Here is a 15,790-nt window from a genome sequence, read left to right as displayed (position 1 = left end):
TTATTTTCCAGTGGATAACAAGGATCGAGCATATTGGAACCCAATCCTTTCCTCCAATATTTGCCATCAGGCTAGGTGCAGGAATATCAGATCAAACTCGGTCATGCAGCAATTTTTTCCTCTGACAGGCTTGGTCTGAGGAAAAAATCTGACATGTGCACAGCCCCATAGATTAATTTTTGATCACAGTGCAATCTAATGTTCTGTTGGATCACAATCGGACCGAATATACAGACATGTGCACGAGCCCTTAGGGGAAATTCAGGACAACTTTGTACTCATTAGATCAGAGGGTTTGGCTTCCATTAATCTGATGTCTATAGCCACCATAAGGCCACGTTTACATGTTTAGTATTTGGTCAGTATTTTTGCATCAGTATTTGTAAGCCAATATCAGGAGTGAGTAAAAGAATGGGGTGTGTTCTATTATAAACTCCTTCTGATTGTTCCGCTCCTGATTTTGGATTACAAATACTGATGTAAAATACTCACCAAATGCTGAACGTGTGAACAAGGCATTAAGGTACCGTCACATTAAGCGATGCTGCAGCGATATAGACAACGATGCCGATCGCTGCAGCGTCGCTGTTTCATCGTTGTGTGGTCGCTGGAGAGCTGTCTATGTGATGCCGAAGTCCCCGGGTAACCAGGGTAAACATCGGGTTTCTAAGCGCAGGGCAGCACTTAGTAACCCGATGTTTACCCTGGTTACCAGTGTAAATGTAAAAAAAACCAAACACTACATACTCACATTCTGATGTCTGTCGGGTCCCCCGGCGTTCTGCTTCCCTGCACTGTGTAAGCGCCGGCCCTAAAGCACAGCGGTGACGTCACCGCTGTGTTGTGCTTTACGGCCGGCACTGACACATTCAGTGCAGGAAGCTCTGAGCAGCAGCGCGGACGCCGGGGGACGTGACAGACATCAGAAGGTGAGTATGCAGTGTTTGTTTTTTTACTTTTACAATGGTAACCAGGGTAAGTATCAGGTTACTAAGCGCGGCCCTGCGCTTAGTAACCCGATATTTACCCTGGTTACCATTGTAAAACATTGCTGGCATCGTTGCTTTTGCTGTCAAACACAACGATACACGCCGATCTGATGACCAAATAAAGTTCTGGACTTTCAGCAACGACCAGCAATATCACAGCGGGATACAGATCGCTGCTGCGTGTCAAACACAACGATATCGCTATCCAGGACGCTGCAACGTCACGGATCGCTGTCGTTATCGTTGGAAAGTTGGTCAGTGTGAAGGTACCTTTACTCTTACTTTATCAGGGTGAGATGCACTACTATGTTGTTTCAAAATAAATAAATCCAGGTTTCTTTTCTCAAGATTGTACATAACAAACAAGTCCTCAAAAAATAAATATTTTCTTTCTTCTTCTTAATAATAATTTCCTTTTACAGCAAGATTAATTCCATGGTGATGTACATATGAGTAATCATTGTATCATTTTGGTACTTTGTATCATTTTTGTACGTTTCTTATTTGATCTCATATTATTATATATTGCTCTATTTCTTGTACAGAATTTTGTGTGTATCACAAAACAAGATATTTGGAAGGTTTGGTAGTTTCTCAGCCCACTGAGAACTCTGGTTATCTCTGATGCTCCCAGCTTTTATTTTGGCTTCCATGACCATATTAGGTGTCAGCACATTGATGGGGATATTCACAAATTCCCTTATAATTGTTGTGAACATTGCAGACAAAGTGAACGGTAAGCCTCTCAGTCCATCAGACCTCATTCTGATTACTCTGAGCACATCTAATGTTTTATTTCAGCTCATAATGCTGGCAAATGATTTCCTGAGCTTCCTTGATAGCGAGCTCTATTTTTCGGATGAGATTTACGCTCTATTTACTGTTATGTTAAGCCTCCCCATTTACTCCAGCTTCTGGCTCACTGTTTGTCTCTCCGTGAACTATTGTCTTCAGATTGTCATATTCACCAATCCATATCTCATTCGAATCAAATTTGCTGTCTCCAAATTAATACCACTACTTCTTTTGGCTTCAGTTTCCTTAGCAATGGCTACTTGTATACCTGCTGCATGGAACCTTTACAGATATACTGAAAATGTAAATATGTCGAGTGATCAGGAGATGGAAATTTCAGTTCCTAAACAGAATATTGCATATCTGATTCCTTCTAATGTTCTAAACTGCTCTCTTCCTTTAATACTGGTAGCAATTGCCAATGGAGTAATTGTAAAGTCACTTGTGATTCACAATTCAGACAGAATTACAAATGGAGATCTCAGTCAAAGAGCACAAGGTAGAGTTCGAGCAGCTAGAACCATAAGTGGTCTACTCATGCTCTACATATTCTTCTATGTGTCCGAAATCCTTATGTTTGTGGACGTCTTTCCTCCCAGCAGTCCCGGATTTTGCATCTGTTTGATCGTAATCTACAGTTATTCTCCGGCACAGTCAATTGTTCTTATTTTTGGGAGCCCGAAACTAAAAAAAATATCTTCCAATTTACTCAGTGGAGTGCATGGTTTTAAATGTCAAAAATCAAAGAAATCCTCTGTGATGTTCATTGAACTGAGGCATAAGAAGAAAACTCACTTATCAGATTAAATTCTTACTGGACTGGTAAATGATAAGAATGGATAATACAATAGCAAGCATACATTTTAATAAATTTTACACTAAAGAGATGCCAAAGTCTACTCCCGACCTCCTTCAAATGAGCACAAAACTGTCACAGTTATCAAATGAGCATAAAAAAATGACTCCTGTAAAGGTTTGAAGCTTAACTCTTTAGTGGCAGAGCAAAATATTGTCCTTAATTGACCAAGCCAATTTTTACAATTCTGACCACTGACAATTTATGAGGTTATAGCTCTGGAACACTTCCACGGATCTCATTGATTCTGAGTTTGTTTTTTTCGTGACATATTGTACTTCATGTTAGTGGTAAAATATGACTTGCGCTTATTTATGAATAAAATGGAAATTTGGCAAAAATTTTGAAAATTTAGCAATTTTCAAACTTTTCATTTTTGTGCCCTTAAATCAGCATGAAATAGTTAATAAATAACATTTCCCACATGGCTATATTACATCAGCGCAATTTTGGAAACATAATTTTTTTTTTGTCAGGAAGTTATAAGGGTTAAAAGTTGACCAACGATTTCTCATTTTTATAGCAAAATTTACAAAACCATTTTTTTAGGGACCACCTCACATTTCAAATGAGTTTGGGGGGTCAATATGACAGAAAAATACCCCAAAGTGACACCATTGTAAAATTTTGCACCCCTCAAGGTGCTCAAAGCCACATTCAAGAATTTTATTAACCCATCAGGTGCTTCACAAGAACTAAAGCAATGTGGAAGGAAAAGATGAACATTTTACTTTTTTCACAAAAAATTTACTTTAGACCCAAACTTTTCAGGAGAAAATGGACCATAAAATTTGTTGTGCAATTTCTCCAGAGTACGCCGATACCCCGTATGTGGGGGAAAGCCACTGTTTGGGTGCATGGCAGGGCTCAGAAGGGAGTGTCCAAAACACTGTTTTCTACATTAGAACCACAATGGATGAGATTTATAGAAATCCCATGCCCACTGTGCTTCTATTTGATGCTGTGTAAACTCACCCACAGTGCAGATTTACGAGCTGTAGCACCTTAATTATCTGCAGCAGAGACCAAAGTCTCTGTTGCGGATTTGGACCAATTGAATGTCATTTTATGTGATGAATACGCATGTACTGACAAACAAGTGCGGCAATTAGAAGGCAGCGTTTTGGATTCTGCAAAAATATGCTGTATCCAAAACGTTGCTGTTCCTGATCGTGAGGACGTAGTCTTAGATGGTATAAGTGCTTTTTAATAGTGGTTGATGCCTTTTAATAAAATAAACACGAAGAAACCAAATGCTTTTTAGAAAGGTTAAAATTAATATTTTAATTATTACAATAATTATGAAAACAATGAAAAAAAGTTATATAAATGTAAAAATGGGGTATACAAATACAGCACAGGAGAGGAAGGTGGATATACCTGGGAGTAAATGGTGTGTGAGGCACTGCAACACTATATTAGTCAAATTGATTACTTATAAATGAGATGAATAATCAAAAGGACTCATATTTGATACCCATAGTAATGATTTTGTAAAGTGCTAGGACAGATATGACAATAATAATTCAGTAATAAACCTGTTGGAAATCAGGTGTATGTATCCCAAAGATTCAGTATAAAAATGTCCAACATTAGAGCGTACAAAACGTATAACACAGAGAACCTGGATGAAGCTTTCTATAGCGAAACACTCGTCGGGTGTGGTAGGTCTCTGGTTCGTAGCTCTGCTGGTAATTTCATCTTGGACATTATTGTTTGTTTCGTGATGTCTGTATACGTGTGTTATCACAGTCTTTGTGAATCTTTCCCTCCTGTTCATAGATCAGTACTATACAGGTTTACAGGGGTGTTGTAACCCTGTTTAAACTAATAAAGTTTGCAGACATTTATTTATACTGTCTTTCAAAGCACTTCAGTAATACAATGTAGTACTATTCAGTAACTGTTCATAATAGCTCAGGGTTCCTAACTTCTGAATTCCTTGAAACCTATTCTTTGACTGTTGATTCACACCTCATAGTACTTTAGTGACACTAAATAGAACTATTTGGCAAATTATTTTTAGTGCAAGAGGGTTCTCATTATCTGAATACCCTACACTGAATTTCTTAACACCTAATTTACAGTTCGACACGTTTCACCTATCCTTCTTTATTTGATTACATCAGGAGGTTTATAAAACTTATTTTGCCCAAATATGGTGCTATACTCCAGGTAGTTTAGCACAGGAGATCATACCCCTGGTCACAATGTGAGCTGCGTGTGGCGGCACGGACGCCAAACATTTATGAAGAACACCACGCCTCCTATGACTCACATTCAATCTAGCCACTCGGGGATTCCCTACATCTGTGTCAATACATTATGGCTACATCAGATGTGACTAACATTGCGTCACCTGAGATGTGGCGTTAACCAGGATACTAAAGAATACAGAGAAGCTTCAGCGGTAAGTTGACCGCTTCCTCACCGGTGACTATTCATTCTTTTTCACTAGAAACGGTATTCTTTTTAATTCAAAAATATATTCCCACAGACCCTAAAAGAGAGCCTTACAGTGATTAAATGCACAGTCTCAAGAATGACACTTATACTGTAATCCCTTAACAATATACATACAGTAATTAAGCTCTAATAATCCGTATCCTATAAAGGGTCCTATTCCAACTACTTACCTGAAGAACATAAGTAATGAGCTGTAAACAAAAGTGTTTGACCAGACCACCTTCTTCCAATATGCCATGTAGGGGACAGAGCTAGCATGTGGAATAAGGTGGTCTGGTCAGATGAGACCAAAGTAGAACTTTTGGGGCTAAATACAAAACACTATAGGTGGTGGAAAACTAACACTGCACTGCACATCACCCTGAAAACACTATACCCACAGTCAAACATGGTGATGGCAACATCATGCTTCAGCAGAGGAGGAAAGGTGGTCAGAGTTGATGGGAAGATGGATTGAGCTTAATTTATTGTAATTCTGGAAGGAAAACCTGTTAGAGGATGCAAAACACTTGAGACTGGAGAAGAGGTCCACTTTCCAGCAAGAGAATGACTGTCAACATACTGCCAGAGTGTGGGAATTCTACACTATTGGGTTCAAGGTGAGGTAACACAGGAATCGTCTACACTTAAATGTCCACACTTGTTTATTGGTGCTTCATAAACCATGCCACAAGCAAAAGAAAATAAAGTCTTTCAGTGCAGGAAAATACAAAGTAAACAGTTCCAACAAAGTCATTTTAGAGACAGTCCAGCACACACTGGCTGGATAGCATCCAGTATAGTGCCTCAGTCTGGAGACATCAGACAGAAGATCTTTTTACCTACACACATACAGCATATATGACAAACAAGCAGATTACATTTTAAACTACACCCAGAGGTGGGGAATGTGGGCAGCCAGACCCGCCTATCTCTAAGGTGCCCGTGAGCCTGACCCAGATGCACAAATCAAGCCTCTTAGTAGTAGAGAATTACTCCAGGTTTATATCACAGAGGACAACCACCTCGGCAATACATACCTCCCATCAACTATATGTCTGGTAGTGAACTTAAACAGAGGTACAATGGAATGGTTTAGATTGAAGCATATTCATGTGTTTAAATGGTCCAGTCAAAGTTCAGACTTAAATCCCTTTGAGAATCTGTGGCAAGACATGAAAATTACTATTCACAGATAATCACCATCCAATCTCACTGAGCTGAGCTATTTTGCTAATAAGAATTGGCAAACATTTCAACTTCAAAATGTGCAAAGCTGGTAGAAACATACAGACTTGCAGCAGTAATTGCAGTGAAAGGTGGTCCTACAAAGTACTAACTCAGGGGGGCTTAATATAAATGTATGTCACAATTTTCAAATTGTCTCTTCAGAGAGGAAGAGGGCTAGAACTCTAGTGCCACCTATTGGAAGTAGCAATCCTAACAGTCAATGTTGATCCTTTAAGGAACCTTGTCACATGACTTAGCATAATAGCCAAACCAAAATCTCAATTTGCAGACACTGTTTCGGGGTACTGCCCCTCGTCAGTGCAAAGTGGAGATCTGGTTTGGCTGATTGAGAGGCGTCTGACCAGGATCCAAGAAGTATCGTTTCTCCTTGTGGAGAGTGACATGATAAGCATGTCGAGGTGAGGAGACTTAAAGCCGCAATGCTCCTCTGGGAAATATGCAAATTGTCTCTTCAGAGAGGAAGAGGACTAGAACTCTAGTGCCACCTATTGGAAGTAGCAATCCTAACAGTCAATGTCGGCCCTTTAACGAGCCTTGTCACATGACTTAGGATAATAGCCAAACCAGAATCTCAATTTGCAGACACAGTGTCTGCAAATTGAGATTCTGGTTTGGCTATTCTCCTGGATGCATATGGATGCATATTCATGACCTTAATGAGCGGTACCACGTGACCGCTCACACAGGAAGAAGCTGCAGCGCCGGGACACAGATGCAGGGACTTTTGGCATGGGGGAGAAAGGTGAGTATGACAGGGGAGGGAGGGAGATTGGAGGACGGGGCATGGATGGGGGAGCCATGCATACAAGATGGGATGGGGGGAACCGAGCCATGCATACAAGATGGGAGGGGGCAGCGGAGCTATACATACAAGATGGGATGGGGGGAGCAGAGCCATTCATACAAGATGGGATGGGGGGGCCAAGCCATGCATACAAGATGGGACGGGGGGGAGCAGAGCCATACAAACAAGATGGGATGGGGGGGAGCAGAGCCATACATACAAGATGGGAGGGGGGAGCAGAGCCATACATACAAGATGGGAGGGGGGAGCAGAGCCATACATGCAAGATGGGATGGGGGGAACAGAGCCATGCATACAAGATGGGATGGGGGGAGCAGAGCAATACATACAATATGGGAGGGGGGAGCCGAGCCATGCATACAAGATTGGGGGCATGTATGAAGAAACAATATGGGGCAATGAGGGCATGTATGAGGAAACAGTACAGGGAAATGGGGGGCATATCTGAGGAAACAGTATGGGGGATGGGTGCAGACACTATGAGGAGCAAATGGGGGAATGTATGCGGACACAGTATGAGTAGCGATGTGAAAAATGTATGTTGACAGAGTTTGGGGAGTGAGGGAGATGGGATGTGTGCAGACACAGAACGTGGAGTCGGGGGGTATGTGTGAGCAGGCAGTATAGAAAGTGAGGGGGTAAATAAATGAGGAGATAGTATGGTGAACAGGGGGATGTGAAAGGAGACAGTATGAGGAGGGAGGGGAATAGTGTGAAGAGACAGTATGGGGGAGAAAAGTGAGTGGGCACAGAATAGAAACTGAGTAGTGGGGGCGTAGCATGGGGGACATTGTTAGAGCAGAGCCAGGATGGGACAGTATACCAAGGAGGGAGAAGTGTGATGAGAGAGTTCCGGGGGGGACTCAGTATGAGAGGACAGTGTGAAGAGGGGGCCGGTATGGAAAGGAGAGGCCAGTGTGAAGAGCATGTACCATAAGAGGGAAAGTATGGGGGTCATATTTTGTGCAGACAATATAGTGAGGGGCAATTTTTTATACAGAAGCATTTTAATGACACTTGTATCTTTAAGGGCATCATGTGGAGATTTTCTGCAGAAGAGCAGAGAAGATGGAAGTCTGCAGAGACGGCTGTGGATGAGAAAACTCATCATGGGGTCTGGACAAGATGAAGAAAAGAAGAATGACTCCAGAGATGACATCATCTATAAGGTACCTGGATGTAAATGTTATTTGTGATACTAACTAACTCTCATGTTTTTATTTATGTTAGGAGCATTAAAGGCAGGTATGGACTGGGGCTGAAATTCAGCCCTGGCATTTGAAATCACACACGCCCATGCTGTCCCCGTCCCCATGCACCGGATGGGATATATTACTAATATTACCCCAGATGGAGGAAAGGAAGATTTTCTGCAAGACCAATATTTCTAATCATACCAGTGTCCTGCAGGGTAAGTGACGGAGTCAGCAACTTTGTGCTCCTTCACAACTCTTGACAGTATGTGTGTGTGTATGGGTGTCTTGAGAACACTAATTCTGTTAATAACATTGCAGACAAGGCGGCCCATGACCACACAGGCCCTTCTAGCATTTGCCAGACTTGCCAAATGGCCAGTCCAGCCCTGATTAAAGGGGATGTCCAGGATTGTGATGAGTCTGCAGTCATTCTTTGTGACTGCAGACTTCTGAATTCTCACAGTGTGCACTGCACGCTGTCAGAATTCTCTTGTGCTGGTGATTTACGTACATGCGGTCACATGCTGACTAGACATGTGTGGCCTCATTCAATGGAAATGAACTGAGCGAGGACGGGCATGTCTAGTCGGAATGTGGTCAGAAGTATACAAATGCATGCTTGTGCTGACATGACTGTCCACCAGCCAGGGAGAATCCTAAAAGTGTGCAGTGCAATAGTTGTGAGATTTCAGAAGCCTACAATGCCAAGATTCAGCTCTGCAGGATCCAGTAGTCATCACATGGACACTTCACTCATATGCAATTTTCATACTTGTGGTCCTGTGACAACGAGCTTCTCTTCCCGCTTCTCTCAGTTTTTCACTGAACATTGAGAGCATTAGGGAGAGGAGCTTGTGGGTACATGACTAAGTGTGCAAATTGCATATGTCCTTGGTGGGGGGGCACCAAAATGAATTCTTGCCCCGGGTGCCAGAAGCCCTAGATACACCTCTGCCGGTATGCTACTGCGAGTGGTGATTACCGGGTCCGGTGGAGGTGCAGCGCCCCAGAGTCCTGGTCGTTGCAGTACTGTGGCTCCGCCACTATGGGGAGCTATGGTGCGTCTGATGGCACTGAAGGAGTTCATCTGATCAGGTATCACAGACACCAATACATTTCACAGCCGGGCCTCCGGGGGGAGCTAAGGGTTCTATTCACTAGGCCACTCCCCACCATAGTGGGTAAACTGGGGGTCAGGCAGGAAGTTAGATCAGAAAGCTGACTGGGTTGGAACCAGGCAACACCTTGTGGCAGAGGGTGTTGTGGGGGAAGATACAGTAGGGTCTCTGTCAGGGGTGGGATCCTGACAGAGGCTTGGCAACTTGAACGAACGTATCGGGACCGTGCCTGCTCCGGGTAGCGGCGGTGCCCAAGGAAGGATTAGAAGCGAGATAGATTGTGCTGAGTGAGAAACGAGATCACGCAAAGGAGAAATACCAGTAGGAGTCGTGCTGTAAGACCGAAGCAACATCCTACTGAGGCGCACTACCGGTGGCCGGAACGCCGAGGGAGTATCATAACATTCCGCTTCAAGCAATACTCCAAACAGCGGCAGCACAGTCAGTCTAAGGCGGGCTGTCTAACTTATATCACCTATGCAGTCTTGGGGGGCAACCTGTGGAGAGGGGCGACTCTAGGGTCCCGGAAGAGCTCCGAGCCTACCCGTCAAACGGGTGCCGTCCCAACCAGAACACCAGGGAGGGACGGAGGATTAGCAGAACATCATCTAATCGAGTTGTGAGGGAACTTAAGAAACAGACACAACAGTTGTGGGGGACTTTCTGTAAGCACAGCAGGGAAGGACCACAACACATAGCGCTAGAAGGAAGGCACCGATTTCCACCTGTGAAGAGAACTCTGGAGGTGCCATCGGACCGGCCGGACTTGCGCAGCCTGGTAAACCGTGTTTCGGACTGAGGACCCAGAGATCTTCAGTAAAGAGGTAAAGAGACTGCAACCTGGTGTCCTCGTTATTTACTGCACTGCACCACTACAGCGTCACCACCATCATCCATATCTATTATTCACTGTACGCCCCACGGCAGGGCCACGGACCGGGGCCTAGCCACCGTGACAACCCCAGAGCAGAGACTCAGAGGCCCGGTACCGGGTACCCCTCGGCCCTGCGGCTGTGGGGGCGCTACAGAGGGATGTCTGTGCACAGGGAGTGAGGCAGGGACTGAGGGTGTGCACAGAGAGAATGGAGACCCGGAGACTGCCCGTCCCAGCCTACGCCGTAGCCCTCAATATCATAGGAATATGTCAGTTAATAAACTGTTTTTCTAAAGCTTTATAGTGCAGTTTTAGGTCAGAGGGATGGTTAGGGATGAGCTAGCAAGGTGCAGGGACAGGTAGTGATGGCTAATTGCAGACATGTCTGGCACTTGCGGTTTTGCACTTGCTGTGAGACAAAAAAACACTGCTAGCAGCGTTTTTTTTCCATTGCTGCAAATACCGCATTTGCCGGATCATGGCAAAACCGCAAGTGTCGCACATTTCCGCAAGTCCCATAGGGAATGATTGAGACCGAACGCAGTGTTGCCGTAAGTGATCCATCACGCGGCAGATGCGGAAAAACTGCCGCATCTGCTGCAAAAGGCTACTTTCACATCAGCGATTTTTGCCAAAGTCACTGCCGATAGTGTCATACTCACCAATAGGGGAGGCAGCACTAAAAGTGCTTAGGGCAGCATGAACTCTAAATACGGCCCTGCCCACCAGCCCATATACTATAACACGTCCCATCCCAGATCAGTGGCATCTTCCCCACTTTTCAGTACTGCTCCGGTCCCACGGCGCCATTTGGTAAGCCAAAAATACTAATACCTGGTTTAACCCCTTTACCCCCAATAGTGGTTTGCACGTTAATGACCGGCCCAATTTTTACAATTTTGACCACTGTCCCTTTATGAGGTTATAACTCTGGAACGCTTCAACAGATCCCAGTGATTTTGACATTGTTTTCTCGAAACATATTGTACTTCATATTAGTGGTAAAATTTATTTGATATTACCTGCGCTTATTTGTGAAAAAAGCGGAAATTTGGCAAAAATTTCGCAATTTTCTAACTGAGTTTTTATGCGCTTAAATCAGAGATATGTCACACAAAATACTTAATAAGTAACATTTCCCACATGTCTACTTTACATCAGCACAATTTTGGAACCAAAATTATTTTTTGTTAGGGAGTTGTAAGGGTTAAAAGTTGACCAGCAATTTCTCATTTTTACAACACCATTTTTTTTTTTAGGGGCCACATCACATTTGAAGTCACTTTGAGGGGTTTATATGATAGAAAATAACCAAGTGTGACACCATTCTAAAAACTGCATCCCTCAAGGTGCTCAAAACCACATTCAAGAAGTTTATTAACCCTTTATTAACCCTTCAGGTGTTTCACAGGAATCTTTGGAATGTTTAAAAAAAAAATTACATTGGGATACGCTGGGTCTGAAGTATAACAACCACATGGGATATGCTGGGGCTGACATGTATCGACCACAGAGAATACGCTGGGGCCGACGTGTATCCACCACATGGGATACGCTGGGGCCGAAGTGTATTCATCACACAGGATACGCTGGAGTCGATGTGTATCCACCACACAGGATATGCTGGGGCTGATGTGTATCCACCAGACGGGACACACTGGGGCTGATATGTATCCACCACACGGATACGCTGGGACCGATGTGTATCCACCACATGGGATACGCTGGGACCACCGTGTATCCACCACACAGGGTACGCTGGGACTGAAATATATACATTACATATGTGATATTTGAAAGTGAAATTATGGGCTTCCCACACACACACACACACATACAAACACACACACACACACACACACACACACACACACACATATATGAAAATACACATGCATGCTCACACACATTGCAAATCACACACATTGCAAAAAACACACATGCACGCTCACCCACACTGCAAATCACATGCACACATTGGAAAATACACACATATGCACACTAAAATACACACATGAAAACACACATGTGTAAGGAGGAGGACCAGGCTGCAAGTACCTGTACTGAGCTTGGTCAGGAACTGTTGAGGCTGCATCACCTATTTTGGGGGAAGCAATGGGAAGCCGGGTGTTCAGCAGCAGCCAGGGGAAGAAGTGTAGAAGTGTTCACTGCTGCCATCATCATCGGACTGTGGTCTGCAGTACCACGCCAGAGAAGCAGTGCGCCAGTGGTTGTCGGCGCTTCAGTCTTGACGGGAACAGGCAGCGCGCAGCATAGAGAGAAGAGTGCAGCATGCCCAGTGACTACAGAGAAAGGTACAGTGTGTGCCCAGTAGCTGGCAGAGATCGAGGTGCTGTGTGCTTCGTGACCGTGAGTACAGGGCACATGCTGCAAAGAGAGAAATGAGTACTGGATAGACTTTTGTAACCCACCTTACCAACATATACTTTCCCGCTCATGGGAGACCCTGATTGTGCTGCGGCCTTGTTTGCTCTGGCCGCAAATGTTCATGGACTAGTGGTTCAGCATATGGTACCAGAGACTGACCGCTGCTGCCAGAAGACGGACCACCGTTGACAGCTGAACCTTCTTGTAGAATTACTGCCATGTTAAGTGATTCACAGGAACTGCCCTTACCTGATTCATTGTCCTTCAACTCTGCATATCCTTTTGCAATTAGACTGTTTATTCCCCTGTTTAACCCATTGCCTCCCTGCGTGGAGTATTCCTTGTTAAGTAAAACTGTTAACCCTTGCTCTGCCTCCTGTACGTCACTGCATTTCACAACCTGCTCACACATGCATGTTCACACACATGCACGCTCACACACAATGCAAAGCAAAGGCACACATTGGAAAATACACCCAAATGCACGCTCACACATGTACATTAACACACGATGCAAAAGAAACATACAGGCATGCTCACACACATTGCAAAAGACACACACATGCACGCTCACACACATAGGAAAACACACACATGCATACTCCTGACACATAAATTGTAGGATTTATTGCCTAGGAAAGGTGACAAAACAGGACAGGGACCCAATTTACGAAGGATGCCTTGACATTGCAATTGGGCTCACATACACTCACCGGCCACTTTATTAGGTACACCATGCTAGTAACGGGTTGGACCCCCTTTTGCCTTCAGAACTGCCTCAATTCTTCGTGGCATAGATTCAACAAGGTGCTGGAAGCATTCCTCAGAGATTTTGGTCCATATTGACATGATGGCATCACACAGTTGCCGCAGATTTGTCGGCTGCACATCCCAAAGATGCTTCATACAAGGCAGGATGGATCCATGCTTTCATGTTGTTTACGCCAAATTCTGACCCTACCATCCGAATGTCGCAGCAGAAATCGAGACTCATCAGACCAAGCAACGTTTTTCCAATCTTCTACTGTCCAATTTCGATGAGCTTGTACAAATTGTAGCCTCAGTTTCCTGTTCTTAGCTGAAAGGAGTGGTACCCGGTGTGGTCTTCTGCTGCTGTAGCCCATCTGCCTCAAAGTTCGACGCACTGTGCGTTCAGAGATGCTCTTAGGCCTACCTTGGTTGTAACGGGTGGCGATTTGAGTCACTGTTGCCTTTCTATCAGCTCGAACCAGTCTGCCCATTCTCCTCTGACCTCTGGCATCAACAAGGCATTTCCGCCCACAGAACTGCCGCTCACTTGATTTTTTTTCCTTTTTCGGACCATTCTCTGTAAACCCTAGAGATGGTTGTGCGTGAAAATCCCAGTAGATTAGCAGTTTCTGAAATACTCAGACCAGCCCTTCTGGCACCAACAACCATGCCACGTTCAAAGGCACTCAAATCACCTTTCTTCCCCATACTGATGCTCGGTTTGAACTGCAGGAGATTGTCTTGACCATGTCTACATGCCTAAATGCACTGAGTTGCCGCCATGTGATTGGCTGATTAGAAATTAAGTGTTAACAAGAAGTTGGACAGGTGTACCTAATAAAGTGGTCGGTGAGTGTATATTGGCCAATCTATGCACGAAGTAGCTTCCTTTTTTCATAGCAATTTTTGCAGATAAATATTTAATGTGTACATTATATACAGTGGGGCAAAAAAGTATTTAGTCAGTCAGCAATAGTGCAAGTTCCACCACTTAAAAAGATGAGAGGCGTCTGTAATTTACATCATAGGTAGACCTCAACTATGGGAGACAAACTGAGAAAAAAAATCCAGAAAATCACATTGTCTGTTTTTTTATCATTTTATTTGCATATTATGGTGGAAAATAAGTATTTGGTCAGAAACAAACAATCAATATTTCTGGCTCTCACAGACCTGTAACTTCTTCTTTAAGAGTCTCCTCTTTCCTCCCCTCATTACCTGTAGTAATGGCACCTGTTTAAACTTGTTATCAGTATAAAACGACACCTGTGCACACCCTCAAACAGTCTGACTCCAAACTGCACTATGGTGAAGACCAAAGAGCTGTCAAAGGACACCAGAAACAAAATTGTAGCCCTGCACCAGGCTGGGAAGACTGAATCTGCAATAGCCAACCAGCTTGGAGTGAAAAAATCAACAGTGGGAGCAATAATTAGAAAATGGAAGACATTCAAGACCACTGATAATCTGCCTCGATCTGGGGCTCCACGCAAAATCCCACCCCGTGGGGTCAAAATGATCACAAGAACGGTGAGCAAAAATCCCAGAACCACGCGGGGGGACCTAGTGAATGAACTGCAGAGAGCTGGGACCAATGTAACAAGGCCCACCATAAGTAACACACTACGCCACCATGGACTCAGATCCTGCAGTGCCAGACGTGTCCCACTGCTTAAGCCAGTACATGTCCGGGCCCGTCTGAAGTTTGCTAGAGAGCATTTGGATGATCCAGAGGAGTTTTGGGAGAATTGTTATGATCCGGTGGTAGGATCACAAAACTGACCTGATAGGTAAACCTGAATTGTAGGACAAGCTCTGGGAATGTGGGAACTATACCGACCGCAATCCTGATCCTATCCACACACACTAAAGGCAGCCGTGGAGCATTACCTAAAAACCTAGACGCCTCTTCACAGCGTAAGAAACTGGCTACCCCTAGAGAGAAAGCAAAGCCTCACTTGCCTCAGAGAAATAACCCCAAAGTTTAGACAACCCCCCACAAATAATAACGGTGAGTTAAGGGGAAAATACAAACGTAGGAATGAAAAACAGGCTTAAGCAAATGAGGCCCGCTAACACTAAATAGTCAGAAGAAAGCAAGGGATCTGTGCGGTCGGTACAAAAACTATCAAAAACTATCCACGCAGAAAGTACAAGAACCCCCACACCGACTCACGATGTGAGGGGCGCACTCTGCACCCCAGAGCTACCAGCATGCGAAAAATCAAATATAAGCAAGCTGGACTGAACACATCATATACTGAGAAACATATTCAAGGAAACAATGAGCAAAAAGAACTAGCAAGACTTAGCTTCTCAGAAA

At 44.1% G+C, this 15,790-nt stretch overlaps 1 protein-coding gene across 1 annotated transcript; it reads left to right on the top strand.

The window, feature by feature from the left end:
* Nucleotides 1-1,613: 1,613 nt before the first annotated feature.
* On the top strand, nucleotides 1,614-2,914 carry LOC143793973 (taste receptor type 2 member 40-like). The gene has a single exon (XM_077280891.1). The coding sequence runs from the start codon at nucleotides 1,614-1,616 to the stop codon at nucleotides 2,589-2,591; it is 978 nt and encodes a 325-aa protein (XP_077137006.1). The 3' UTR covers nucleotides 2,592-2,914.
* Nucleotides 2,915-15,790: the final 12,876 nt, after the last annotated feature.

This window comes from Ranitomeya variabilis, chromosome 1, assembly GCF_051348905.1.
Source record: "Ranitomeya variabilis isolate aRanVar5 chromosome 1, aRanVar5.hap1, whole genome shotgun sequence".
NCBI lineage: Eukaryota > Metazoa > Chordata > Amphibia > Anura > Dendrobatidae > Ranitomeya > Ranitomeya variabilis.
Note: the sequence above shows the minus strand (reverse complement) of the source record. Positions and strands in the feature narration are given on the sequence as shown.